General features: G+C 53.4%; 1 protein-coding gene and 1 pseudogene across 1 annotated transcript in view; one reads left to right on the top strand and one right to left on the bottom strand.

Moving 5' to 3' along the window:
- The window catches only part of IGSF21 (immunoglobin superfamily member 21), a 228,595-nt gene that overhangs the window by 23,637 nt on the left and 177,156 nt on the right, over positions 1 to 27,802 (bottom strand). Inside the window, exon 4 of the mRNA XM_081817170.1 lies at positions 13,692 to 13,810. Within this exon, the coding sequence (XP_081673296.1) occupies positions 13,692 to 13,810 (119 nt within the window). The remainder of the gene's footprint in view (positions 1 to 13,691; positions 13,811 to 27,802) is intronic.
- On the top strand, positions 3,448 to 5,948 carry LOC115940638 (large ribosomal subunit protein eL8 pseudogene; annotated as a pseudogene).

Genomic DNA, 27,802 nt, shown 5'->3' with positions numbered 1-27,802 from the left:
CCCCCCAACTTATTTTCCTCCTGCTGGATTTTGGAAACCTGTGCTCTTCTCTGGCTCTCTCATCCTTCAGGGACTCCTGCGGAGCAGACACCGGGTCTCATATCCTTCCTTTGTCCCCAGAGCCTAGGGGTCAGGCTCCGGATGCAGAGACAGGGGCCGAGAATCTCCATGTGTCACTCAGTAGCCACAGGATCGCGGGACAGTGGCTTCATCTCTCTGAGCCTCAGGCTCCTCGTCTATAAAATGGGGAGAACTGCAAGCACTCCCTCAGCAGCACACGTGGGCATCAAACAGGAGAAGGCTCATAAGGCACCTAGGACAATGCCTGGCACGTAATAAGCCCTCGGTCAGTGCTAGCTTTTGCCGTGAAGATGATCGTGATTATTAGGATTATTTGTTTTTAAGATTATCGCTCCCGGGGAGTGAGTGAGGTAATCCTGCCTGCTCAGCGACAGATGGGGAAACTGAGTCCAGGGGTGCCCTGCCAACTGGCAGCAGAGACAGAACGGCTGACTCCCAGGCCAACCCAACCTGGTGTGTGGAGTTGGTCTCAGTTTCCCCTTCCGTACAGGAGGTGGTGGGATCCCTTCGATCTCCCCAGAAGAGGCTGCGGGTGCCAGACCCTGCTCCAGGGGCCGGCTCACTGCTGCCCTGCCCTCCTTCCCAGCCTGGATATAGCTCTATTAACACCTGTACCCTCAGACTCATGCCTGCTCCTTAAACCACTGGGCCTGAGGCACTGCGGTTTCAACAGCCACGTATCACTTGTAATTAAGGGGCCTGTCCCAGGGAGAGGAAGTTTGCCTTCTGCCAGAGACACTAAATCCAGGTCCCGGTGATGGAGGGGATAACGCATTGCACTGACCTAACCCTTGTCAAGGTTTAATGATGCACCTGTAGGCCGGCTCCGGTGAGGCCCGGGAGGCTGGAGCCGAGAGGGGCAGGTAGTAGGTGCAGAGAGGCAACCGTGGGACAAGAATGGAGCCCCCTGGTCTGTGGGACACCGCAGGTCACGGGAGCAGGTGACGGCCTCAGGGGCGGGGGGGGGGCGGGGGAAGGTGGCAGCCTCAAGAGGGCACAGCGGGCCATTCTGTGAGAGGCAATACGGAGGCTCATTAGCCAGGCGGTCTGGGTTTGAATACAAGCTCTGCAACTCGCTTGCTGGGTGACCTTGGGCAAGCTACTTAACCTCTCTGGGCCAGGTTTCTCATCATCAAAATGGGAATGATACAGGTACCTACCTCCTAGAGTAGTGAGGATTAAATGAATTAATATATTTAATATATTGGAGCCAGGTTTGGCACCCCGTAGCTGCAAAATTCACCTTTACTCTAGCATATACCCCGGCTGTCCCACATGAAGAGGAATCTCTCCGTCGTTCCCCCAAAGCAAGCACCCGCACAGCGGGGACTTACAATGTTGGTTGAAGCGTGAGCAGTGAATGGGCGGATGGTCTGCTTCCCGCACAGAAATCCTGATGACACTAGCTCAGTGGCCCTATGGACAAGATGCACACACCAGTACACGCTGCTCGACGAAGCTGCCTGCCCCTTCCAGCCTCCCTTACCGGTCAGAGAGGTCACGTAGCTTTCCAAATCACACCCGACGTGCCCTTCGGAGGGAGGCCTTGTCTCCACCCTGGCTGAGGGCCTCAGCTCCCCACAGAGGAAGACATCAGAGAACGTTTGGGTTCATACTCTAGGCTTCCCTTCATGAGCAGACTCAGCTTTCTCTTCTGTAAAATGGGGATACTGATCTTGCTGACTTCCCAGATGGCTGAGCTGACGGGGCAGCCCAAATATTCCATGCTGTCCCGTTGAGAGGAGTGCTGGCCTCTGGCCTAGGCCCGTGTGGTCACCATATTGCCCCCCACTCAGAGAGGAGCGATGTGCCCCCTTCTTCCTGGCAGCCTCATGTAGAGGGAAAACTGGGGGCTCTTCCTTCCAGCAGACCTGAGCTCAGATCCCAGCCCACTCACTGCTGTGGAATGTTTGGAAGGTTCTCCACCCTCTGAGCAGTGCATAGTGCCCACTGTCACTGAGGCAGCATGGGGCTAGCCTGCGGTGGGGAGACTAGAGGTGGGACTGGGTAATGGAATGTGCTGGGCCTGTTGCTGAGTGCACAGTGGGCGGCCGGCCGTCAAGGGCATGCCTCCTTTGCAGGGCTGTGTTCAGACAGGGAGGGATAGAGGATTCTAGAAGCTTGTCCAGGAGGTGGTCAGCAGGCTCGGGCCTTTGGGGCTGAAGCTGGGAAGTGACTGTCCTTGGTCGATGACCCAGTTAGCTCCAAAGTGCTCCTCCGAGCCCCAAACCCATCTGTCTGGCCCCTGTCTGAACTGGCTCTTAGCCGGTGACCTGAGCTAGCGGCAGGCCTGTGGGCGGGCAGAGTGAGCATCCTTTCTCTGGGTCCCTGGCCAGGTGGAGGCTCTCCAGGCACTTAAGTGTGCTGTCTCTGAACATGCTCTGATGTCCATCCTGGACGGGCCTGGCCACCCCAGCCCCAGTCCTCCAGCCTCCGAGCCCTGCCAGCTTTCTCAGGCCCCTGCTGCCCATCACGCTGTCCCCTCAGAAGCTCCGAGAAGGGAGGAGGCCTCTCTACCCCAAAGCCCATCTCCTGCAGTTACCGTCTGCTGAGCGAGACCACAGGTCTCACCGATGTCTTCTCAGGGACCGTCTCTGTCCAGGTCTGGGTCCCGCCACGTCCTCCCCATCTGTTCCCATCTTTCCGAATGATCCCCACGTCCTGTGGCTTCTGTCTGGAAATGCCTCCCATGTCCAGCCTCTACGGCCCAAGCCCTGGGCTGGCTGGAGCCGTTTCTCCCCCTCCGCTGCCTGCCCTGCCCTCAGAAGGCCGCCAGCCGTCTCAATACACCATCCTCAACAGCCCCGTGGGCCAGGGACCTTCATGCCCCCGTTTCCAGATGACGTAACTGACGCTGGGGAGGAAAAGTCACAGCGAGACTGTGGAGGGGGTGACGTTGCTCTTTCCTGGTGTCCTCGGCCAGGGGCGGCGTGGGACGCCACGGTCCTCACTGCCAGGCTTGGAGAGCTCCCCCCGGCTGGGGTCACTTCCTGCGGCTCTGACCCCAGTCCCCCGCCCCGCTGACACTTCCAGGGTGGAGGTCAGGACAAGGTGAAAGTAAGCACTCACAGTAAGCTCCAGACACAGGACTTGGCATTTCCTGTCCCAACGCGGTGGGGGCGGGGGGGTTGCTACTGTAACCCCCATTTGGCAGACAGGGAAACTGAGGCTCAGGAGATGAAACAAGCCACCTACCAGTGTAGGGCAGTGGCTCTGCTGAGGGCTTGGAGCCAGCCTGCCTGAGTTCAAATCCAGTTCCCCCCTTGCTAGGCTTGGGCCCTTGGGCACATTTGTTAGGCTCTCTGCTTCCACGCTTGGACAATGGGGAAGGGAATCGTGGGCCCTCCTTAGAGGGCTGTTAGGACAATGAGTGAGCAGGTGCGGAGCAGAACTGTGCCTGGCATGTAGTAAATGCTCAATAAACATTTGCTGCTTTTATTATTGGGAGTTCCAGAACTGGGCTTAAAATCTACGGCTGAATCCAAGGCCCATCCCCTTAACCATTCCCCAGCTCTCTAAGGAAGTAAATGCTGTTTCTAGTCAACCTACTTGAATAGAGGAATAATTCTTCACTGGGGACCACCCAGCCCTCTCCTGGCTCTGGTTTGGAGGATCCTGAGCACTCACTGTCACTCACCAGAGCCGGTGGGAAGGGGGATGGGGAAGGGAGGGGGCTTGGAGGTGGGCCTGCCGGACATTTGCTTGGGAGACAAGAGTGCCCAGGCCTAGTCCTCAGGACCCTGGGGGTGTCTGGGGTGGGAGGTGGAGGTTTGGGTTTGCACCCTCTCCCTCTCAGCACCCCAAACTCCTCTGTGGCTCTGGCTTGGATCCCAACCCGCCCCCTATCTCCTCCCCTTCCTCCTCTTCCTGATAGCAGCCTCGCTCCCCGCTCCCCAGAGCCTGTGGCCACTGCAGTCGCCTGGGGCCAGTTCCTGTAATTAGTGTAAGGTCAGCAGGTGGCTCCTCCACTCAGGCTCCAAGATAAGGAATGAGCCGATCATTTCCCACCCAGCAGGCATCATGGGCTATGGAGAGGGCTTCGTGGCAGCTCTGAGTCTCGCCTCCCAGCTACCCTGCTTGGGGTGCCCCAGGGACTCTGAGATCAGCGGCCTCCCTCTACGGACCTAAGCTGTCCCCTGGACTGCCACATACCCGGGGCATGTGCTGGATCTGCCTATGAGGCGCACATCTCCCCACGGCTGTCCTGCGCGCAGGCAGGCTTCTCAAAAGAGGTTCGGCAAATTGCCACCTGCTTTCTTGCCAGTGTCCTTTAGAGGCAGAGTTGTGTTTCTTCTTGTTGCTCAGGCCTATGGCAGCAACTCCAGGTCTTTGAGGAGTGCAGGCTCTGCCCTCAGGCCTCGCATCCCCCATCCCCTTGGAGCCATAGACATTTCTCCTTCCCAGGTCACGAGAGGTCCTTGACACTCCAATTATTGGTCCTGGGAACGTGCTCCTTTTTCTAGAGAGGAGCACCAGGCTGGGTGTCCAGAGGATAGGGTTCAGGAATCTGGTCTTAGAGCGCAGAGCTCCGGATCTCTAGAAATCCTAGGTTCTGGCCTGGCCTCATGGAAGTGAGCTCAGCTCTGTCACACGCTGTAGTCTCCTTTTCCCTGGGAGCACTGACCAGCCCGGGGTGAGCTTCTCTTCATGGGAAAGCTTGAGGGATGGGCCCCAGGAGGACTTCCCGGGGACTCGCTGCCCCGTCACATGGCAGGGGAGTGACAGAGCCAGGCTGGAGATGCCCAGATGGCTTTAAAAAGCATCTGGAATACATACGTGAGGAAAGACGTATAGGTCAATGGAACAGAATAGAGTCCAGAAATAAACCCTCACACTTAACAGTCAATTGGTTCTCGGCAAGGATGTCAACACAATTCAGTGGGGGAAAGAAGATTCTGTTCAAAAATGGCACAGAGACAACTGGACATCCACCTGTAATTGATGGAGGCAGAGGCCTCCTCCACAGCACGTACAGAAATTAACCTGAAGTGGATCATAGTCTTCTGTCTCCTCCAGTCGTCCAAGATGCTGAAAGAAGGCGAAGGGGAAGAAGGTGGTTCTGGCCCCTGCCGTTGTGAAGAAGCAGGAGGCCAAGAAGGTGGTCCATCCCCTGCTTGAGAAAAGGCCCAAGAATTCTGGCATCAGACAGGACATCCAGCCCCCAAGGGACCTCACCCACCTTGTCAAATGACCACACTACATCGGGCTGCAGCGGCAAAGGGCTATTCTCTATAAATGTCTCGAAGTGCCTCCTACAATTAACCAGTTCCCCCAGGCCTTGGACCGCCAAATAGCTACTCAGCTGCTGGCCCACAAATGCAAACCAGAGACAGAGCCAGACAAGAAGCAGAGATTGTTGGCCCCGGGCTGAGGAGAAAGCTGCCGGCAAAGGGGAGGTCCCCACTAAGAAGCCACCTGTCCTTCGAGCTGGGGTTAATACTGTCACCACCTTCGTGGACAACAGGAAGGCTCAGCTGATAGTGATTGCACAAGCTGTGATTCCACCGAGCTGGTTGTCTTCCTGCCCGCCCAGTGTCGTAAGATGGGGGTTCCCTACGGTATCATCAAGGGGAAGGCCGGGCTGGGGGTTCTGGTCCACAGGAAGATCTGCACCATTGTCGCCTTCACATAGGTTAACTGAAAAGGCAAAGGAGCACTGGCTAAGCTGGTGGAAGCCATCAGGACTGATTACAATGACAGATAGGATGAGATCCGCCGTCCCTGGGGAGGCAATGCCCGGGTCCAAAGTTGGTGGCTCTCTTTGCCAAGTTGGAAAAGGCAAAGGCGAAAGAACTGGCCACCAAACTGGGCTGAGTGGACGCTGTTGAATTTTCTGTACATAAAAGTAATAAAAAGTTCTCTTCCGGCCAGTGTCAGAAAGAAAGAAAGAAAGAAAGAAAGAAAGACAGAGAAAGAAAGAAAGAAAGAAAGAAAGAAAGAAAGAAAGAAAGAAAGAAAGAAAGAAATCATAAAGCTAAATGTAAGAGTTTTAAACTATTAAAACTCTTAGAAGAAAAACAGGAGTAAATTGTGACCTTGGGTTAGGCAAAGCCTTCTCAGCTAGGACACTAAAAGCACAAGCAACCGAGAATAAATAGATGGAGTGAACTTCATCCAGAGGAAACCCTTTCATCCTTCAAAGGACATCAGTAAGAAAGGGAAAAGATAATTCACAAAAGGGGAAAAGATATGCAAATGTTACATCTGATAAGACCCTTGTATCTGAAATAGAGAAAGCGCACAGCTTAATGATGAAAAGACAAATAACCTAGTTGAAATGCGCCCACGATCTGAAGGTATTTCTGCAGAGAAGGTATCCAAATGGCTACAAAGCACATGAAAAGATGATCAACATCATTAGTCGTTAGAGAAACACAAATCAAAACCTCAATGAGAACCACTTCACGTCCACCAGGACGGCTGTAATCAACAAGGCAGGTAGTGGGAGCTGGTGAGGATCTGGAGAGATGGGGACCCCCACGGCGCTGGAGCATAAGTAAAATGGCACAGCTGCTTGCAAGTCAAAAGGTTAAACTCAAGAGTTACGATTTGGTCCAGCAATTCCACTCCCGGGTATGCACCCAAGAGAACTGAAACCATACGGTCACACAAAAACCTGTCTGTGAACATTCACAGGAGTATTATTCATAACAGCCGAAAAGTGGAGATGTCCTTCAACTGGTGACTGTATAAAAGAAATGTCATGTATCATACAATGGAATATCACTCAGCCATAAAAAAGAATGAGGGATTGAGGTGTGCAGGAGTGACAAAGACCACGTATTGTATGATCCCATTTATATGAAATGTCTGGGCCAATCCATAGAGCTAGAAAGTAGATTGGTAAGTGTTGCCTGGGCGTTCGACTCTGATTTGGGCTCAGGTCATGATCTCAGGGTTGTGGGATGGAGCCCTGCATTGGGCTCTGCTGCACTCAGTGGGGAGCCTGCTTGGGATTCTCTCTCTCTCTCTCTCTCTCTTTCTCCCTCTGCCCCTCCCCACCACTCATGTGCCCTCTCTCTCTAATAAAAAAAAAAAAAAAAGGAAATTATATTGGTGATTACTTTAGCCTGGGGCAAGGGGTATGGGATGGGGAGTTATTGTTAATGGGTATAGATTTAAAAAAATCTTCTAAAATTGGTTGCACAACTAAAAGTGTTTGCACAACTCTGTGAGTAGGCTAAAAACCATTAAACTGTATGCTTTAAATGAGTGAATTATACGTTATATGAATTATAGCTCAATAAAACAGTTTTAAAAAAAAGAAAAAAAGCACCAGATGCACTTAATAAAAATTCAGTAAAACATACTGAAAAAAAATAAAAAGTGTGCTATGCAAAGTTCATTAACAACTGTTCTCTACAGGGGGACCCTGTGTCACCTGGCCCCAGGTTTTGAAAGCATTTGGTGTGGTTTGGTGCCATTATGGCCTTGGGTTCCAAAATTCTACCTTTAGTTGGCCACCGTCACTTGAAAGCCTTCAGAAGAAACATAGGGATCCCAAAATAGAACATTTTATTAGTGCTTGTTAGTACGTTATGACTTCTAGAAGAGCAGAATGGGTACGTGGGTAGGATGTCTTTGCCTTTGCTCTACCACTGGCTGGCTGGGTGTCTTAGGCAAGAGACGTACCTATCAGTTTCCTCATCTGGCAAAGAAATGGCAGTCCCCATCTCACAGAGCTTCTGACATTATGGGATAAGTTAGTTTATGAAGACCTTAGCCCAGTGCATGGCATATTAGTAAATGCTCAGTGAAGGGTACCGCATGTGCTTGGGAGTCAGATGTCAATCCTCCTCTGATGCTATTTCTTGGCTCAGCGACGGTTGTGGGTTCAAAATGTGTCTCAGAGAAAGACGTGTTGAAGTCCTAACCCCCAGCACCTGTGAATGTGATCTTATTTGGAAAAAGGGTCTTCGTACATGTGACCAAGTTCAGATGAGGTCGTACTGGATGAGGGTGTGCTTTCGTCCAATGCCTGGTGTCCTCAGAAGAGGGAGATGTGGACACAGAGACCCAGACCCACAGAGGGAGGCCGCCCCGTGAGGACAGAGGCAGAGGCTGGAGGGATGTATCTACAAGCCAAGGAAGGCCAAGGACCACCGGCCACCACCAGGAGCTGGAAGAGGCAAGGAAGGATCCTTCCCTAGAGCTTTCAGAGGGAGCGTGGCCCTGCCGACACCTCGATTTCAGACTTCTGGCCTCCAGAACTATGAGGGAATATATTTCTGTGACTTTCAGCCCCCCAGAGTGATCCTTTGTTACTGGCATCCTGGAGCATCCGGCGCCGGGGTCAGCCTGGGCTTCTGCATCCGTACCGTGAGCTAGACATCTCCCTCGATGGCACCTAAGCTCCACGAGGCGAAGACTTTCCTCGTTCTGCACTGCATCCTCAGCACCCGGAACTGTGCTTGGCCCCGGGCAGATGCCGAGTCAGGCAGTGTGGGATCAGGTGCATGAAGGCCTCAAGTCCACGCACTCAGGCCTCACCTTCTCGGAGGGGCCTTGCTGAGCACCCTGTTTAAAATACCCGCCTTGCCCCAGGCTGTGCTTGCTTCTGCTTCGCTCAACCACCCTCTGACATCCACGGGCACCAGCGGTCTCCTTGTTCAGGTCTGCCTCCCTTCCTGCACGGTCCGGTCCAGGAGGGCGAGGAATTTTGTCTGGCTCATTACTGAAGCTGAATTCCAGTACCTACAACAGCGCCTGGAATGTACTAGATGCTCAATAAATGTCTGTTGCATAAATGAACAAATGAAGGACGGATGAATGAATGAATGAGATTCAGAATGCCTGCGTGTGGACATCGAAGTGACCTTCTAATCCATTTTAACAGGAAACCATTCTGATGTTGTTTTTACTAGGAAAAAAGTTCGGTACTGGACCGTCCATGTCACAAGCGGACACTGACCTGGATTTGGACTCAGGTCTGCTGGACCCCAAGGCAGGTGCTCCTTTCAGAGGGTTTGAATAGTGAGGGGCCTGGGGTCGAAGTGGATGAGCAGCTCCATGGGGCCTGGGGCACAGGAACCATCTCAATTTTTGAGTGCCAAGTGTTCCTGGTTGGGGCTCGGTCTCACGGAGGTCCCCGCTGTCTCAGCTCTGCACAGGTCCCCCTCGACCCCATGCTCACTTGACCTTTGCAGTCCTAATAGCTTTTGTGTCAAAGGTGGAGACGTGTCCCTTGGGAGCTCAGAGATACTATTAGGTGCACAAGCTCTGGGCTTGGGCAGACCTGGGGGGCCCCCCAGCTCTCACGTGGGAGAGCCCCTTAAACCCTTAAACCCCCTTTCCTCATCTGTGAAATAGGATGACAGGGCCTATATCTTGGGGGACACTCGTGAAGGTCGTATGATCAACAGTGCGCTGGACGCTCAGTGCACAGGGCCGGCCACACAGCCTGTGCTTGATGGAAAGTGGCCTTGATTATTCACTGTGGGTTGAAAGGGCCCCCTCGGTGGCAGGCCTGTACGGAGAGGATGGCAGAGACACCTTGCCTCTTGGTCTTCCGGCGGAACCAGGAGAGCAGCGTCTTTCGGCGTGGGCAGGGGTGGGGGTGTCTGGGCTCACATTTAATTGATTGTAACATCTCACCCTTAACATGCTCCCCGCATAACCTGCACCCCCAAGAAGAGCCTCTGCAATCCTTCCGTGACTGTGTATAATGCATTCCTGGAGCCCAGCACGTAGCTTTCAAATTGGCTTACAATTTATCTGCAGCTCGGATAAAAACGTTTTAATGACTGTGGGCGGCACAAACCCTCGGTGTCACCCACGGGGCTCCCAAATGTCTTTTCCCACCACATAGCGGGGATGTTACAGGCGTGAAATTACAGCCGCTCTCACATTTTGATCTGCACCCTGAGGCCCATGGAAACAGCACGGTAGAATGTGCTGGATGCAGATGCAGTGGCGGAAGACGGGAGGCCAGCCTCTCCCGCACAATTGCTCTGTGCTTGGGATGCGTGCGGGGCCATGGGACGGGCCCTGCTCCTCGTCTCTTTTCCCCCCACAATCCTAGGAAGCTTCCCTTGGCCCCCAAATCGAGGAGAGGGCTATCTTGCCCCACTGTTGGTGGCCATGGTCCTTAGGGTCCGTTGTCGCTCAAAGGACACCCCAGCTTTCAATGGCCTCCACTCGCTTGGAGGGAGGGTGTTGGTGAGTGCGCGTGCGTGCGTGAGTGCGTGTGTATGACGAGGGTCTATGTGTGCCATGTCACCGGCCAAGGCAGAGAGCTGACTGTAGTGCTTGACACCTGCCCTGAAATATATTTAAAGGGGTGGGTCAGGGAGGGGAAGGCAGAGTCACCCAATTTTCAAGTCTTTCTAATTGAGCCCGATGTGTAACCGACATGATCCGTATTTGTCGTGAGAGATACCATTTACTGAGCACTCGGAAGGTGCCGGGCGCTGGGCTCAGGGCACTCTGTCCTGGAGATCATCTCACTGAATGGCCCCACCTTGCCCGAGCCGCTTCCTTCTCCGAGCCTGGGTCTGGGTGACAGGTACAGTGCGGTCTCAGCCTATGGAACCTCTTGGCCGCCTCATCTGGGCTAGGAGCTTTGCAAACATCATTCATTCATTCATTCATTCATTCATTCATTCATTCATTTAAAGGTTTATTTATTTATTATTTTAGAGAGAGAGAGTGCAAGGGGGTGGGGCAGAGGGAGAGAATCTCCAGCAGACTCACTGCTGAGCACAGAGCTGGATTCGAGGCTCCCACAACCCTGAGATCATCACCTGAGCCAAAGCTCTGAGTCGGACACCTAACCAACTGAGCCACCCAGGAGTCCTGCAAACTTTATTTAAATTAAAAAAAAAACAAAACCTTACAACTACTCTAGGGGGTAGCCACCCTTGTCCCTATTTTATAGATGGGGAACTGAGGCCCAGAGAGGCTAATGAACACAATGATGGATCTGGGATTCAGCCTAAAACCTGTGTGTCCTAATGTTGTATAACAGGGATTATAACATCTCCTGGCTCACAGGGCTGTTGCCAGGATTCCACAACATAATGCACACGAAGCCAGAAGCTCATGCACTGTAGGCACAGCCTGGGGACGGACTGTGGCTGTGTTGTCGGCTCAGCTGCAGCCTTAGTGAGCATGGGGGGACCTGCCCCATCAGGAGACAGCTGGGCCAGGACCACCGACAGCAAGCACAATGACCTCTATGCAGTGGGTCCGTCAGAGGATTGACCAAGGTGAGTGCTATTTCAGTAAGAATCCTGCCCACGGACACCCTGAATTTCCAGAGATCAGAGTCTGGGGCCACTGGGGGGTCTGCCCCTCCCCGGTCTCCCCAACAGCCTCAGCCTCCTGCTCAGTAACTGGGATCTCATCAGCTGTCTGCCCCATCCCACATGGCTGTTACCTTCTGTCGGGAGGAGCCCAGAGGTTCACAGTTCCTTGCTGCCCAGACAGCGAGATCGGAGGAGAAAAGTCTCCGCCAGCCGTGCCACGGGCGGAGAGAGAAGCCAGACCTGCCAGGAGCACACTGCCTTGCTCAGCCAGGACCATCAGGCCAGCCAAGCAGTTCTGGTCTGTCCCATAAGGTCTCTCTGCACCTTAGGTTCCTTGCTTAGCAGGTGGGATAATGGACTTAAAAGATGTCAGAGCTAGGAGGGCTTAGGAGCATCTGGTTACACGTCCTCCTGGTGTATGGAGGAGAAGACAGGCCATGGAGGGAGAGCAACCTGCTCAGGGAGCTTTGGTGAATTAAGGAGAAGTGCGGGCCTCCTGGAGGAGGGGGCTTTTGAGGACACTGTCCTTGCTCACATAGAGAGAAGCCTCAGCTGGAGTGTCTCTACTGTTTCCAGGGGTGCAACAGCCGGTGTGAGAGGCAAGATGCCTGGCTTCCAGCCCCAACACTGGACTGCCATCACAGGACGGTTTTGTGATCCTGGCTGTGTGACCTTAGGTAGGCTGCTTGCTTTCTCTGTCCCTCCATATCTGTGTCTGCAGAATGGGACCAATAATACTAGTGCCTACCCTCGGGTGGGTTGTGAGGACTGAATGACATAACATGGAAAGCACAGCCAGAAGCCTCCAAGGGACCCTCCTTGGGTCCTCCCCCTAAACTAGCTGCCACCCCGCCTGCAGCCACTCTATCCTATTACCTGCCTGATTTTCTGCCCAGGATTTGGCACTGTCCACAGTTCTCTCTTAGGCATCTATGTGTGTTTTATGCTTGGCTCATGCACAGGATACACCTCCCCAAGGACCTTGTCCTATTGAAGGAGTATGTCCATTACCTAGCGCATAGTAGGTGCTCAAGAAATATCTGATGGATGGATGATTACGTACATGTCCCTCATCAGACTGGGAGCCCCTCAATGGTGCACACTGAGTTTTGTTTTTCACCAGATTCCCTGGGCTCACTAGCCTAGGGCCGGGCACCACCAAGCCTCCTTCAGTGAAGGGAGGGAGGTTTTCCTGGCACAGTCACCTCCCCGCCACGGCCCATCCCCCAGGAAGCCACGAAGCCAGAACACACCATGTGCTGCCACTGCGGGAATCAGTGTCCCTCTGGAGGTCTGGCCTTTGGAGGTTTTCAATTTCCCTAGAGCGGTGGCTTTCCTCAGGGCCTTTATGCTTTCATTGATTGCCTGACTATGACAAACTTTGTTTCCCTGGTAAATATCATTTGATAAGAAAATCAGAGAACGCTGGAGCCCGGAGTCGGGGCCAAGTCCCTAGAATTCTGGCAGCAGAATCGGAGAACGTGCCTGAGGAGAACGCCAGCAGCGCCAGAGGCTGCTGAGACCGCTGGGAGCAAGGCCTTTGTTTGACAAATGGAGAAACCGAGGCCGGGGTGAGGACACAGCCAGCCAGAGACAGGCACTAGCATTACTATCCCCATCTTGCAGATGGAGAAACGGAGGCACAGATACAGGGTCAGACCCCAGGACGCTCTGACACCGAGTCCAGTGCACGTTCTTACCGATCACTCGATGCTTCCATGCCCCAGGAAAGGCCGGGGGAGATTCAGGGTCAGAATCACTCTCTGCAGCCCATATGCATCACCTCCCCCAGGGAGGCTCCCAGATTATCCTGCCGCCAGGGGGGGACCCTCCCCCACTGCACTGTTCCCACGGGCACTTCTATGAACGTGGCTCTTGGCTTCAGCCTGGAAAGGTGCTCCCTCCCTGTGTCCTCACTGGGTCACAGGGCCCAGAGCTGGGGTCCTGCATCCCACCCCTGCCTTACAGAAGTGGACACTGAGGTCTGCTGCTCCCCTGGGAAGCCCTCATTCTGCTGTCAGCTCCTCATTTGTCCCAGTCAAGGTGTCAGAGCCCCTTCAAAGTGCCCAGGCCATGAGGATCCAGGGACAAGGCCCGGCCCTGCCTTGTCCTGGGAGGAGGAGGGCTTCCTGGGAGGAGAAGGGCTTCCTGGGAGGAAACCCTTGGGTGGTAAGACCACAACTGTCCTACCTCGGCAGGGCCAGTCTCCTCGCTCCTTGAAGGCAAGAGTGGGAAAGAAGAGGGTTCACGGCCTCCCAGCAGACGTTTTGGCAGGTGGTTCCCAAGACAGCCCCTCTGTGCAGGGCGCACGCGCATGCACGCAGCTCCTCGCTGGGACCCTGGGGCCAGGGGCCCTGCACTCACCCATGACGTTGAGGAAGATGTTGCCCGATGCCAGGACCACCTTCTCTCTTGTGGCGCGGTCGTAGATGCCCACGTGGCATTCATAGGGACCATTGTCTGAGATGCGGACCTCGGGCAGCCTGGGGGGAAGCAGGGGGGCAGGATGAAGGCCCATCATAGGGCCCTGGAAAGCGCAGTCCCCCATCACCCCGAAAACAACCTCCAAGCCCCACCGTTCAGCCTCTGTTCAACAGACGATCCTGGATCGACTACGTGCTCCTGTGCTACGCTGGGAGGGGGAGGGGCAGCAACATTTATGGAGCACCGACTGTATGCCAGGCCCTGTGTGCGACGCTCCAGGAGGTGAGGGTGTGGGGGCTGTGTGTCCAACCGGAGTTACATCTGTGCTCCTTTCAGTTTCTTGAGCTGCGGATGGTAAACGGTGCCCGCGCCTAGAGGACCCCGGGTATGACTGGGCTAAGAGGCATCTGATGTGTGGCACAGGCTCAAAGCTGTGCCCTAGCGCGTCACCTCATTCTGCCCTCCGCATAGGATCACTATGCCCACCTCGTAAACATGGAAACTGAGGCTCTAGAGGGGGCACAGATGTCCCCCGCCCACCCCCACCGATATGGCTAATAAGAGCGAGGATGGGAATTTAAATTCCTCTTTAGGCAACTGCCTTGCTGTCCCTTTGGGTCCAGCCTTGGGGGATTGAGAAGAAACAGGAAACTTCTCATCTCCAAGGAGCCCCCGTCCCAGTGGATCAACACCTCCCATCCTTAAGGGTGGGCCTTTCCGAGCACAAAGCAGGGAGCAGCTGGTTCTGCCTGGGGTCCTCAGCAAGGAGCTGTGGCCTGGAGGGATGGGGGCTAGACCACTGCTGCATCAGGGAAATCTCTGGGTCCTCTGGCAAGTTCCAGCCTTCTCTGTGCCTAATCATGTTGCCAAAGGGGAGCCTCTTCTGGCCACAACTTAGAGGCAGTGGGGTCTCTGTGTTTGGGTCTCTGGTTGTAACACCACAGCACAAAACAGGAAGAAGCTCACGGTCATAGTCACGGTCATGAAGCCCTGTCCACCACACCGGCCCTTTAGTCCGATCAGAGAGCGCGGTAGGGGAAGGAGAGGGCGGCGGTGAAGGGCGCAGGCTCTGGGTGTGGGTCAAGCCCTGCGCCCCCGAGGAGGGAGGTTCCTTGGATCTAGCTCTCTGTTCCCACCTCCTCATGGACACGTTGGCTCTCTACTCACCTAAGCCACCCACTCCCATCAGCTTCTGCTGTGCTCTCCAACCTCAGATTCACTCTCTCCTCTCATGTCCACTGCCCCCTGCTTTGTCTCCCAGCTCCGTTCCCTCCTGACTCGGTGCCCCCCACCTCCCTCCTGATTCAGTGCCCCCCACCTCCCTCCTGACTCAGTGCTCCCCACACCTGGGCTCTCAGCCTGCGTTCTACCGCTGCTGGCTCAGAACAGAGCCAACACACATTAGCATAAGCAAACACCTTCATTTACATAGAATACGCAGAGGCTGACATCTGGTCTACCGACTGTCATAAAAGGACTGGGAGAACGGGAGATTTTCATCAGGGAAACTGTGGGGAAGAGGCTGCCTTCCTCCCTTCCCCACCCTCAGGGGAGCACGCTGTCAGCGGGAACAGCAGGGGACTGGCTCCCCTTGGGAGCTATTCTGTTTGCTTGTAACTCAGCTAGGCTGGAAAAACAGCCCCTCTCCCGGGCACTGTTGCTGAGTGACGGTCGCCTAGAGTGACATACTTAGGTGACACTCATAGGTATCAGTTATACAGTAAGTGAGTTGTGCAGGTGACATGTGCGCAGGCGACATACCCCTACAGAAACAGGCTCAGGAGACACGTGTCCGCTGGCAGCCACCCAGGTGATGTAATGAGGTAATGGTGACAGGGTTGGCTCCCAGGTGGAAACGCGCAGGTAACTGCCACGTGGGTGATAAATGCAGACGTGTTTAGGTGACAGCAACACTGATGACATGCTCAGGGGACAGTAACATAAGCAGTATGTTTGGGCGACTCCTGTAGGTGACACAGTGCAGGTGATAGAAGGTGGCTCAGGGGACACTTGGATTGGTGACTTGTGAAGAAGACGGCTTCCCCGCTTAGGACTCTGTACAGACTCAGGTGTTCCTTCACTGGGCTCCCTAGCTCCACCAATGGTCCCAGACCCTCTCGTGGGCACCATGCTCCATCTCCCCAACCACACTCAGTGGCCAAGTCCTGGGTGCTCCAACCTCCCAAATACATCCCGCACTGTATCCACTTCCCTCCTCCCCCCCCCCACCCACCTTTTCTCACTTGGAATGTGGGCAGAATGTTAACTGGTTTTCCTGTCCCTGCTAATCTCCCTCTGGATCCATCCTGCAGGTAGAACCCAGATCTTTTCAAATGCAAATAGAATTGATGGCACTTCCCTACTAAAGCCCTGTAGAGACTTCTCTCTGCTCTTAAAGATTAAGACCGGAGTCCTTATCTTGGCCAACCTGGTTGCTTCCTGCCACATCTCCAGCGCCTCTTAGCCTTGCCCTCCTCCAGCCTCAACGGTGTTCTTTCCATTCCTCTCATTGCCAAATGCCTTCTTAAAAGATAAACTTAATTTTGGAATCGTTTTAGATTTACAGAGAAGTTGCACGGAGAATAGAACATTCCCATACATCCCTCACCCAACTTCCCTCATGAACGTCTTACACGACCGTGGTACAGTTGTCAGACGAAGAAGCCAATGTTGATACATCACTATTAACTCAAGTCCAGACTTTTTCTGGATTTCCCCAGTTTTTCCACTAATGTCCCTTTTCTGTTCCAGAATCCCATCCAGGACACCTCAGAGGTGACACAGGTTGCATTTAGCCCAGTGCCTTGATTCAGCACTCTTGCTTGCAACATTCTGTTCTGGGGAATGTTGTGTTTTCTTCCCCTGGCTGCATCCTTCAAGTTACAAAGGATTGGTCACTTTCTCAGGACCAGGTGAGTGTCGGGGTTGGATGGCATGAATGGCCCTGCTTGACAGCCTCCCTGCGTCCATGCCTCTGGCAATTGCCTTACAGTTCCTCCCATCTAAGGGTGGAATCTCTTTCCCATTCTTGGCCTTGTGACTTGTTTTGACCAATAGGATGTGTAAGAGTGATGGTGTGCAAATTCCAAGCCGAAGTCTCAAAAGAACTCTCTCTCTCTCTCTGTACCCCCCTGCCACTCTCTCCCCCCTCTCACTCCTGCTTCCTCCCTGAGAACAAGCCTCTGATATGGACAAGAGCACACAGACATGGAGAGAGGCCCCAGCTGGCCCAGCCATGCCAGTCAAGGTCAAACGCAAGAGTGAGCCTAGCCAACCCCTAGACTCATGAGCAATAATTCATGGACATTGCTTTAAGCCATCCAGCTTTGGGATGGCTCATTATGCAGCAATAGCGAACTGATACAGCAGTACTTGTCTAAACTGTTACTTGATGACTTATGTCCGTGACTCTCGAACACCCTCCTCCCCTGCCACACCCCGTAAGCTCTGGGAAGGCGGGTCTGCCCCTGTCTGGTTTACCGGCATGTCCCACGACCATGCATGGTGCTTGCCATCATGGTAGGTACTCGTCAACATTCAGTACATGGGCAGCAACCTTCCAGGAGGCCGTGGAGTGAGCACGGAGAATGCTGTCTCCCTCTGTGCCGGAAAGCAGGTGCAGAGTCTCATTCTTACCTGCAGACCCAACAGTTTCCAGGGCACAGCTTTGCTTTGGACCAAACACCTCATCTGACCTTGTGCGCTCGGTGCTAGCCTTCTAAAGTAGATCAAGTGGCCCCAAGATCTCTCCCTAGATCTGAGTGGCGTTGAACTGCATGCTGGATAAAAGGCCTTGCACAGATAGCAGGGCCCTGAGGGGGCTGGGGCGAGAAGACCAACTCTCATCAGCAATAGGCTCCGATCAATAAACTATTAATAACTGCAAAGGTTTCTGGCAAAATCAGTGTAGTGCAGTTTAGTGGTTGGAGCTTACCCACACTGACAGAGGCTCTGAAGGGCATGTAATTGTGTTTTTGAAAAACTGGACACAGAGATAGTGGGGGGGCGCCTCTGGTTGTCCCCATGGCCCCCGTGGCTCAGGTTAGGCCGTGCAAGGGCTGGTCACTGGGGCTTCTGCCAGGCTCAGGGCCAGCACAAGTGTGTAGGCCTACTCTGCGTCATGCCCCATGCTGAGTCTTGGGGGTGAGGGGCCGATACAGAGATGCCAAGGACTTGGTGCCTGCCCCCGTGCCTTTGCCCAGGCATCAGCTCCTGGGATCTTCCTTCACCAACTGGCAGGTGAGTTTGAGCGCTCTGGTACCGGAATTCGCCTCCACTGCTCTAGAGCGTATTTCTATTCTGAGCCCCACCACTATCCAGGTAATGAGAGCCATCTGCTTCCTCCCTGCTGAGAGAAACAGGATGGCCTTTTATTTTCCTAAATTCCCTTCCTCCAGCTTCTGGTGGGCCCCCTTAATTCCGCTGACTGCAGTCCCCCGAGCGAGTTGTGTTCACATTCTCCACACCTGACCCGACTTCATAGCCTCCGCTCACCTCTCCTTCCGTGGCTTTGTCTCTCCATTGGGAAGAGTCCTAGATTCGCACAGAATGGAGGTGGTGGACTTGGGAATAGGGGGCAGGACAGGGAGGACACAGAATGCATCTTTGAGTTTCCCTTGCTGTATCGTTAGGGAATCAGGTGATCCAGTGAGTGACATGTGCGGATATCAGAAGCCTAAATGAATGAACAAGACAAGTGCACTCAGAACAGAGCCCGGTGTGGGGTAGGCGCTTGTCAGAATCTTCCCCCTACACCATTACACAATTACATTTTTAAACAAACTATTGGGCGCCTGGGTGGCTCAGTTAGTTAAGCAACTGCCTTCGGCTCAGGTCATGATCCTGGAGTCCCAGGATCGAGTCCCGCATCGGGCTCCCTGCTCAGCAGGGAGTCTGCTTCTCCCTCTGATCCTCCCCCCTCTCATGCTCTCTCTATCTCATTCTCTCTCTCAAATAAATAAATAAAATCTTAAAAAAAATAAAAAAATAAAAAAAAAAATAAACAAACTATTAAGTGCCAGAGGAGACACCAGGCACTGTCTGAAGTGTCAAGTATGTAGCCAAGAAGACAGGGCAACACTTTTCAATAGCAACACTGTAACACTACAAAACATCCTTTCTATCCAGTCTGCCTATATGTCTCCCCACTTCTTGGAAGAGGTTGGCTGGACATCAGTTAAGTTGTCCTAGGATCAAGGTCATCATGACGAACATCAGTCTCATCCTGCCAGGTCTTAGGGCTAGCGCAATGTGTTAGGTCTGATGGCACCTCTATTACATATGGGTCTCCTGGGATCCTTGCCTCTTAAAAAATTTTTTTTGTTGTTTATAACTTTATTGAGGTATGATTGACAAACAATAAACTGTGCACAAAGTTTACACATTTGATGGCTTTTGACATATGGAGACACCATTGAAACCCATTGCCACAATCAAGCTAGTGAACATATCTGTCACCCCCCCCGCCCCAAGTTTCCTGGTGTCCATTTGTAATCCCCTGGCACCCCAACCCCAGGCAACCACTGATCTGCTTTCTGTTCCTGTAGATCACGTTTCCTAGGGTTTCAGGTAAAGTGATTTCCTCTATGAGAAAAGTATGCATGGCATTTGTGTAGATGCTTCTGACCCTCTTTCCTTCTAATCTTCTCTCAGGAGAGAGGAGGTTGCAGGATAGGTGACAGACACCTGCTCTTTTCCTTCTCTCCCCTCTGCCCATTCTGTTCTGCCCGCAACCTCTCCACCTGTATTTCTTCTTGCCACCTCCCCCTGCTGGAGGCCCCTCTAGGTTATCCCCTCCCTACCTTGCTGCCAGAGTGATCTTATCACAGTGCGATCTGGAGGGTCCTTTTCCAACTTTGAACCTTCCCTGGGCTTCCATCCACTGGAGGATCAAGCCCAAACTCAGTGAGACTGAGACCATCTCTGATCTGGACCCAGAAAGGAAGGAGGAAGGGATGGAGGGAAGAAAGAGGCGTGTGGCTTCACATCTTTTGCCAAAATTCAACAATTAAATAAGAAGACTTGTCAGGACCAAACTTTTATAATCTACCCTATTTAAAAAGCATTTTGTAATTCAGATGTCTTCATTTATATACACAGTGTCTCATTCTGGGCTAGTGGAGAAGTTTCAGGTAGCGATTGGTCCTTTGAGGCTTTGCTTTAATGAAGAGAGGAGAGATCCTTTTCATTTGTGTAACCATTGTTTGCATGGAAACGGAGCTTGTGGGGGGCTGGGAAATAGTTCCTTCTTGCAAGTAGGTTAAACACACCCCCTGTAATCTTTTTAGCCTAGTGCCTGCCTCAGCTCTGCTCCCTGTCATCCCTGCTGGAAAGATCTCAAGTGGGAAGTAATGAAGTTTTACTGTTCGTGCATCTGCCATGCCTCCCGGATTGGCTGCGCAGCCCCCGAGGCCCAGACCTTTTCTCTCCCTCCCTTAAATACCTGCTTACTCTCCAAGTCCACGGTCGTGCTCCTGCAATGCTGGGGTAACTATTGCAGAATGCCCGCTCCATCTCTGCGGAGCCTTGAGGCAGGGCTAATAAAAATGGCCATAAACTCTCTGGCTGCCATGGGTGCTATTGGGATGTCTGCTAATAAGACCCTTGGAGAAGGTCTGCCGCTCTCTGGGAAAGGCGGGGCAGCAATTGGCCCCGCCCCTCCCCTCACACCTGAGCCATTTGCAGACCCTGGCTGGGAGCCCGTGGGCAGCTCAGGTCTGTTTGTTTGGCCCAGTGGCCCAGGTGTGCACCTGCTCAGCCACCTCTGGCTGCTCCCCCTTCCCAGCTGCCCTCACTGCTTCTGACGTCCCCCTCACAGCCCTGGGGGCATGAACCCCGCAGGACTAGGAAACGGACTGGCTACCGGGGATAGCATTTGTGGCAACTGGCAGACCTGGGAAAGCAGCCAGGGACAGGTGAGAAAGGGCCTTGTCTTGGGATGGGATCCTCTACCGGAGACTCTGGGAGTGTGCGGGGGTACAGACCTCAAACTTCAATGTACTCAATCCTCCAGGGTCTGGTTGAAAGGCAGATTCTAGTAGGTCTGCTCAGGGCCTGAGAACTTCTAATAAGCTCCCAGGTGATGTTGTTGCTACTGACCAGCAAACCCCAAGTCTCAGGTTCTCAGTCCTTCTCCCTCCCCTGTAGGTCCATCCATCTGTTTGACCCTGCCCTCTCCCACCAGACACACTGGGTGGTCCCCTCCCCTTGGCTTCACCAAACCCCAAATATCAGATGTGGAGCTTGGAAGGCCTTGACACATGTGTGTTTCTCGTGAGTACTGTTGAGCAGAAATTATTGGAGGAGAGATTTTGCCACTCCACATGGCTCTTTAAACCAGCAGGGACTGCCAAAAAGCTGGCCACACACGGAGCATGGCCTCCATCCCTCTCATTCTGCTCTGACTCGGTGCTGAATCTCTCTCTGCCCTCCTGAGCCAGACCCTGCACCTGCTCCCTGTCTTCCAGCTTCTGAAAGAGATGATGCATTCTCAATCTTTCCTGGTCCCCTGGGGGAGAGACTAAGCTCAAGCTCACCCCGGAAAGTGGAACCCAGACCCGAGACTGAGATCAAGGGCAAGTGGAGTCTTGTTCTACTTGGTGGGAACTTGGCTAATGTGATAAGCCCTGAGCCACCCATCCTGAATACATTCCTAGGGAAGCTGCCTGGGGAGAGAGAAGTTTCAACCCCAAAGGGTTGGGGATGGAACATTCTGAAACCCAGAAACAATTCCCTCGCCTCCTTTTGGTTAATTCCTGGACTTTCTCCTCCAGCGAGCCTTTGACAGGAGCGGACTGGGGAGATGTTGCCCCTGGGCAGGTGTGGAGCCACGGGGACTGAATACGCAGAGACACTGGTGGAGGAAGGAGACTCTCCCTTAAGCTAAGGGACTCGTCCTGTGAACATGGATGCACGTAGAGGAGGCTGGGAGCTTTGCTCCTTTAATATCAGATTTCCCAATCCAGCCTGGTCGCTTAACCAGGGTGACCAGCTAGTCCTGGTTTGTTCAAGACTTTGCCTGTTTTAGCACTGACATTCCCTTGCTCTAGAAACCCTTCAGCTCCAGGCAAATCAGGCTGCTGGTCACCTTCTATTTGACAAATGAGAAAACTAAAGAGAGAGGAGAGATCTGCCCTAGGCCAGACAGCAGTCAGTGGCAGATCAAGGATAGAGAGGCCAGGCTACCTGTGCTGGCTGGCCCAGAGAGGGACCTGGGCAACAGGCCACAGACGGCCCCCTGCATGGTGGCTTGAGGATTGTAATAACATTACAGACCCCTCACTCAGGGCCCATAGGGGCGGCTCCTGAACTGTGGTTGCTTTGAGCCAGAAACCTCAGTGAGTTGGGAGCTCCACGAGCCTGAACTACCTGGTGCTCTTTTCACAACACAAAGCTGGAGAGTTTGGGTCCAACTTCTCCTGCCCCCAACCAAGCAGCAGAAGGATGCGTCAGAATTGCTTCTTGGGGCCAGAAGCCCACAGCCACCCTCCATCCCCTTACAGCCACTCCCCCCACACACACTGGGGAGGGTCTGGCAAGCCTAAATGTGGTGGGCTCCCCTGAGAACATTTGAGCGGCACCACTTAGGAGTGAACAGGCTGTCTCGAACTGGGGGCCTCAGGGACCAGGTGGGGGGAGAGAGGGTGCTCTGGGCAGGGGGTCTGGGGCTGCCAGAAAAGCCCCTTAGCTAAGGGCCTAGCCCCTCCCTTGGCACCAAGAATTTCATTACCTTCTTCCTTGTGTGTTTTCCCCTTTCTTTCCAGAAACTGCCTGAACGTTTTTTTTTTTTCCCAGAGCCTTTGAAAAGCCATTAGCGATTTTCGTCCCCCTTTCAATCTGAAAATGGTTTCCATCATAAAACCTCTCAGTGGGTGCAAAACATCTGTGGCTTCCAATCAAATGCAGGGCTGCTAGGGAGGGATAATGGGGAGGGGTGGCAAAGGAGTGAGAGAAGTTCCAGAACATTCCAGTCCCCTCCTGCCCTGCCCCTGGCTTCCCTCCACAGTCTGGGGAGTCTGGACCCACCTCAGGCCCTGCCCGGCCCCAGACTTTGTGGGTTGGCAATTCCGGCTGTGAACATTTAAGGAGGTCTAAGTGAGACCCAAGTGGCTCTGGGTCTCTGGCCAGCCCCTCATTCTAGCAACAGCAGATGGGGAGGACCCAGATGAGGCCCCATTCTACCCCTGTATTGCCTTTCCAAGGGAAGGGGCTTATCTCCCACTGGCCCACCCCTGAGCTACAGCCTCCTACATTCTAGAATTTCATTCCCTTCCTCTTAGACGGCAAGGTGCTGGGCGCTCATGCCAGTCCAGCTCAGGCCTCTAGGTCTGTGTGACCTCAGGTCACTACCCTCTTCTGCATCTGGGCTGTAGGGAGCCTTTGTTCTGAGGCTCAAAGGGGGTGACCGTGGAAGGCCCCTCATTCCTGCCCAGAGGAGTGTTCCAGAGATGGCAGCTGTGATTTCCCAGTGGACACACTGGAAGTGACCTGTTTCCGAGGTGGGAAAAGGCCCTTAGGAATCAGATTTTATCTTCCAGTGATGCATTCTCAAACAAAAGTCCACGGAGCCTAACCTGGGATCCCTAGACCACCCATACCTGGGAAGTTAGTAACTGGGACCCTGGATGCTGACAGATCTGGGCTCACTGGCCCCTGCCGCTCTGGCCTCCTTGACGCCCGGTTGGTGGAAGGTGGTGGGGGGGGCCGCTGCACCATCCATCCTGGCCTTTCCCACCCTGTTCGGCTGCTATCGGGAGCTTCAGCCAGAAGCCCACTCTCATCCTCCCTCCCGCTCTGTCCACCCCATTTTCCTGACTCTCTGGTCAGCTGCCTGCTCCTCCCCAGCCCTCCCCTTCTGACCCTCCCCTCCACTCTCCCTCCCCTTCCTCGCCTGGCCTCTCCTCCCCAGCCTCTTGCTGCTGCCATGGAAACCACTTCTTCCTCCAAGTCCTGATTGATCCGTTTCTCATGGTCAGCATGCTCAGCGCAGGGTCTGGCTGAGGAGGCAGGCAGAGGTGGGAGGGCCAAAAGGTTCTGGATGTTCCTTCCACCTGTCTTCCCCCCAGGCCCTCCCAGGGCCAGCAGGCACAGGGCATGGGACAGTTGCTGCCTGGAAAGACACTGGACGGTGGGGAACCAGAAACCAGGCAGTAAAGGGACCTCAGACAAAGGAAGTGGGGTGGCGAGCAGCTAGAAATGAGGCAGAAGGCTGGGGGCACATGGTTGTACCTGCTGCCTCCTTTTTATCCCTGTGAATGCTTCACTTTTTAGCAGAAATCTCTGCCTCTCTGTCTTTGCCACTCTACTTGATGGTGGTGAGAGTCAGCATCAGGAGGACCCCAAGCGTCTTGGAATCAAGTCGGCCTTCAGCAGGAGCGGGAAGGCGTGGAAGGTGGCCATTCCAGGGCCCTGTGCATTGTCTGGCACCAGTGATCACTCTGGTCTTGTTCGATGAACACAGCTGCAGCCCAGGGACTGAGGGATTCTAGGGAACCACGCATGCCTCGTCCATCTCTGCACATCAGTGGTTCATTGAGCACCTACTGTGTGTAAGACCCAGTGCTGGCCACTTTGAACACTGATCTCTTTCAACCCTCACAGAAGCCCTCCAAAATAAGATAATAACAGTAATAGTAATAACAAAGTTTCCTGTGTGCCCGGTACTCCCAGTTTTATCATGCTGAAGTTGAGTGATGTGGGACAAGTTCGTCAGTATCTGTGCCTCGGTTTCCCCATCTGTAAAGCTCAATCCTCACAACAACCCCGTGAGGTAGGTATTAGTAGCATCATCCCAATTTCACAGTTAAGGAAACTGAGGCATGGGGATGTTATTTAGCACTTGCTGATGCTCACTCAGCTGGAAGATGTCTGGGGCTCACTCAGCCGGAAGCTGGGGCTCGCACCCTGACAATGGGGCCCCAGAGTCGATGCCCTGAAGCCCCAAGCTCATTGTCTTTGGAGGTGGGAGTGAGTGACACAGGCTGCAAGGTCACCAGTCAGGGGCAGGGCAGAAGCAAACTCCTGCAGCCTGGAAAGAGAGGTGAGGGAGGAGCAGGATGAGTGGGTGCTCCGAAGAAAACAAGGCAGCCGACTACGGCTCTAGAGCAATGGGTTTGGCTCCGGGCCTCCTGCTGGTGAGGCAGCTCAAGGCATGGCTGTGCCTTCTGGGGACGGAGAGCAGGCCCCTTCGTCTGCAGGGACCCCATTTTTCCTGGAAGCAGACTGCAACAAGAACCCATCACATGGGTCCCTCTACTATGGGACCGGAGTGGCCCAGAACCCAATCTCTTCAACCACAGTTTGACAAAAGGATCAGAAAAGAGGCTCAGAGGCATGGTTCTTGACCCCGAGACAAGCAGGCGGCACACCAAAGCACTGTAATTCAGAGAGGCTTCGTCGGCCAGGGCCCGAGCCAGCCGGGCCCTCTGGTGTGGCTGTCAATCAGGCCAGCCTCCCGCAGGGAGCCAACTGGGGGAGATGTCCTCAGAGTCCGAGAGGGACACGGCAGCCAGCCGACGTTCTATCATTTAGGACCTGCAAAATGACAAACCTCTTAGCAGATTAGGAAACTGAGGCCCAGACAGGCCAAGCAATTTGTTGAAGGTCACACAGCGGATGCCAGGAAGAGCTGGGGCCGGAGTGCAGATCTGTCAGGCTCCGAGAGTCCAGCAAGAGGACAAAACATGAGAGAGTGGCCTGCAGTTCCCTCTTTCCTCTGGGATGGCCCCGGGGTTGCTCAGAGCAGGGCCAATTACCCTGGTTGAGTAAAGCAAACCTTAACTTTCCCTGTAAACCTGCAGCTGGGCCTGGGGCCTCGAGGGAGGGCTGATCCCAACCAGGTCAGCTAATGGGTGACCCGGGGCCGAACCCGATTCCTGCTGTTTCATCAAAGCTGAGCTAAAAACAGCCTTGCTTTGGCAGTGGAAAATTGAAACTCCCAGCTTCCTCTTAAGGCTCTTAAACAGGTCGGCCCACCAAAAAACCCAATCCTTCAATCTGGGTTCTCTTAAAAAGTAGGGCAGGCCAATTATGTTTTACTGTCCTGAGCCATGTGGGGCTGAGTGTGGGGAAGGTCAGGCCAGGGTGCCTGGGGCTGCCGGCAGATGGGAGACAGTGGAGCCAGTCAGCCTCTCCCATCAGCCTCTTTGTCAAAACAAAATTAAAACGCCCAGACTCTTGCTGGCACCGAGATCCCATCCAAGGTAATAGGTATTTATCTTAGTGGGTTCGTTTTGGGCTTGATGCCACAGGGATGTGGAAACTGGAAGGTATCTTGTTCCCTGCTCTGTCTCTCGCCCCAGAGCCGTGCCTCGCACAGAGAAGACATTCTAGAACTATCTGTTCATTCAGACCTTTACTCAGTGTATGTTTACGGAGTACCTACTATGTGTCAGGGCCTGTCTGAGGTGCCAGGGTACGGCTGTGAACAATACAGACAAAAATCCATCTTCATGACGCTGATGTTCTAGATGAGGGAGGCCAGAGACAAAGCAAGCTTAAAAAAAAATAGCATGTCGGTGGTTATAGATGTATGAAATAAAGACAGGACAGGAATAGAGCATGCTGGGAGTGGAAGTAGGGGTTTAAATTTTAAATGTTAAATTGCAGGGTGGTCAGGGGGAGGGGACACTTGAGCAGAGCCTGAAGGAGGGGAGTGAGCAAACCATGTGGACATCTGGGGGAAGAATGGAAGTGGCTGACAACCGCTGAACTGACATTAAGCACCACAAATTTTGCTGGGCATGTTTACATCCATCATTTCCTTGTGAATTCCTTGGACCGACTTCATGAGATGAACAACAGTATGTAAATTACCAATGAAGTAACAGAAGCTCAGAGACAAAGTCAAAGACAAAGTCTCCTCTTCACAGGCTTACCTTCTGTGTAAGGAAGTTAAACAATTCAACAGCTACTCTCTTTCCATAGTAATGGAACCCCTGATAGCCCCACACACGGCTGCCTGAAATAAAGACTACATTTCCCAGCCACCCCCAGAGCAGGTGTGGTCATGTGACTATATTCTGGCCAATGGGATGGGAATAGAGGTATTATGTACAACTTTCTGAAGGATCCTCAAGGGAGGGAGGTGTGTTCTTCTCCTTCCCCTTCCTGGTCCTCCTGGCTAGAATGTAGTCCCTAGAGCTGGAGCTGGAGCAGCCTTCTTGGACTCTGAGGTGCCCTTGAGAATGGAGGCCATGCACAGTGGAGCTTCAGGAGTGAAGGAGCCTGAATCCCTGACACCCTGGAACAGCCCACATGCTCTGGACAGGCTACATGGGCTCTCAGAAAAAAAAAGAAACTTTTATCTAGTTGAAGACACACTTACTTTGGGTTTTTGTTACATGTAGCCCAAACGAATACTAACTGATACAGTTTCAGACAATAGAAAGCCGGTGGGCCATGGGGAATGGAGAAATGATTCCCTCCTGTAAATCCAGCCACCACCAATGGCAGTAGATTGCTGTAATTTGGGAATAACTGGTAAAAAGGCCATATCGTCCGCTTTTTAAAGAAAAGCTAAAAATAAAGATATGGATTGCAATCTCCTAATTTTCAAAAGTTTGCCATTGATTTAATTAAAAAATTTTAATTAAAAAAAAAACCCTTCAAGGTTGATCACACAGAACTCGTTTACTGGCTGGCTTTGGCCTGTGTGCCCCTAGTTTGTGAGCGAGACCCCCATGGGAGGAAGGACTTACAGGAGAAACATAAGGAGCAAGTGAGTAGCAGAGCTGAGACCGTCAGGGGCTCGGCTGAGCCTGCCAAGGAGGAGTTGCGGTGGCGGCCACCTGTCTAACAACTCTCCCCAAGCCTTGTTGCATTTGAGCTCCTGGAGTGGGCACCTTGGATTCCCACCAAGGCCAAACAGACATCATGCTCAGCCAAACACACACACACACACACACACACACACACCCCTTCTCAGAGGACACAGGCCCACAGAAGTGAACAGTGGCTTGGCAGACTGGTGCATTTTAATGGACACGTCCCTCTCAACCAAAGGCTCCACCATCTGTTCCTTGTGCTAATGGCCAACGTAAGGAGGAGATGTG

Source organism: Leptonychotes weddellii, chromosome 4 (assembly GCF_054177405.1).
Source record: "Leptonychotes weddellii isolate Sample4059 chromosome 4, ASM5417740v2, whole genome shotgun sequence".
NCBI lineage: Eukaryota > Metazoa > Chordata > Mammalia > Carnivora > Phocidae > Leptonychotes > Leptonychotes weddellii.
This window is presented reverse-complemented; position numbering and strand designations above follow the sequence as displayed.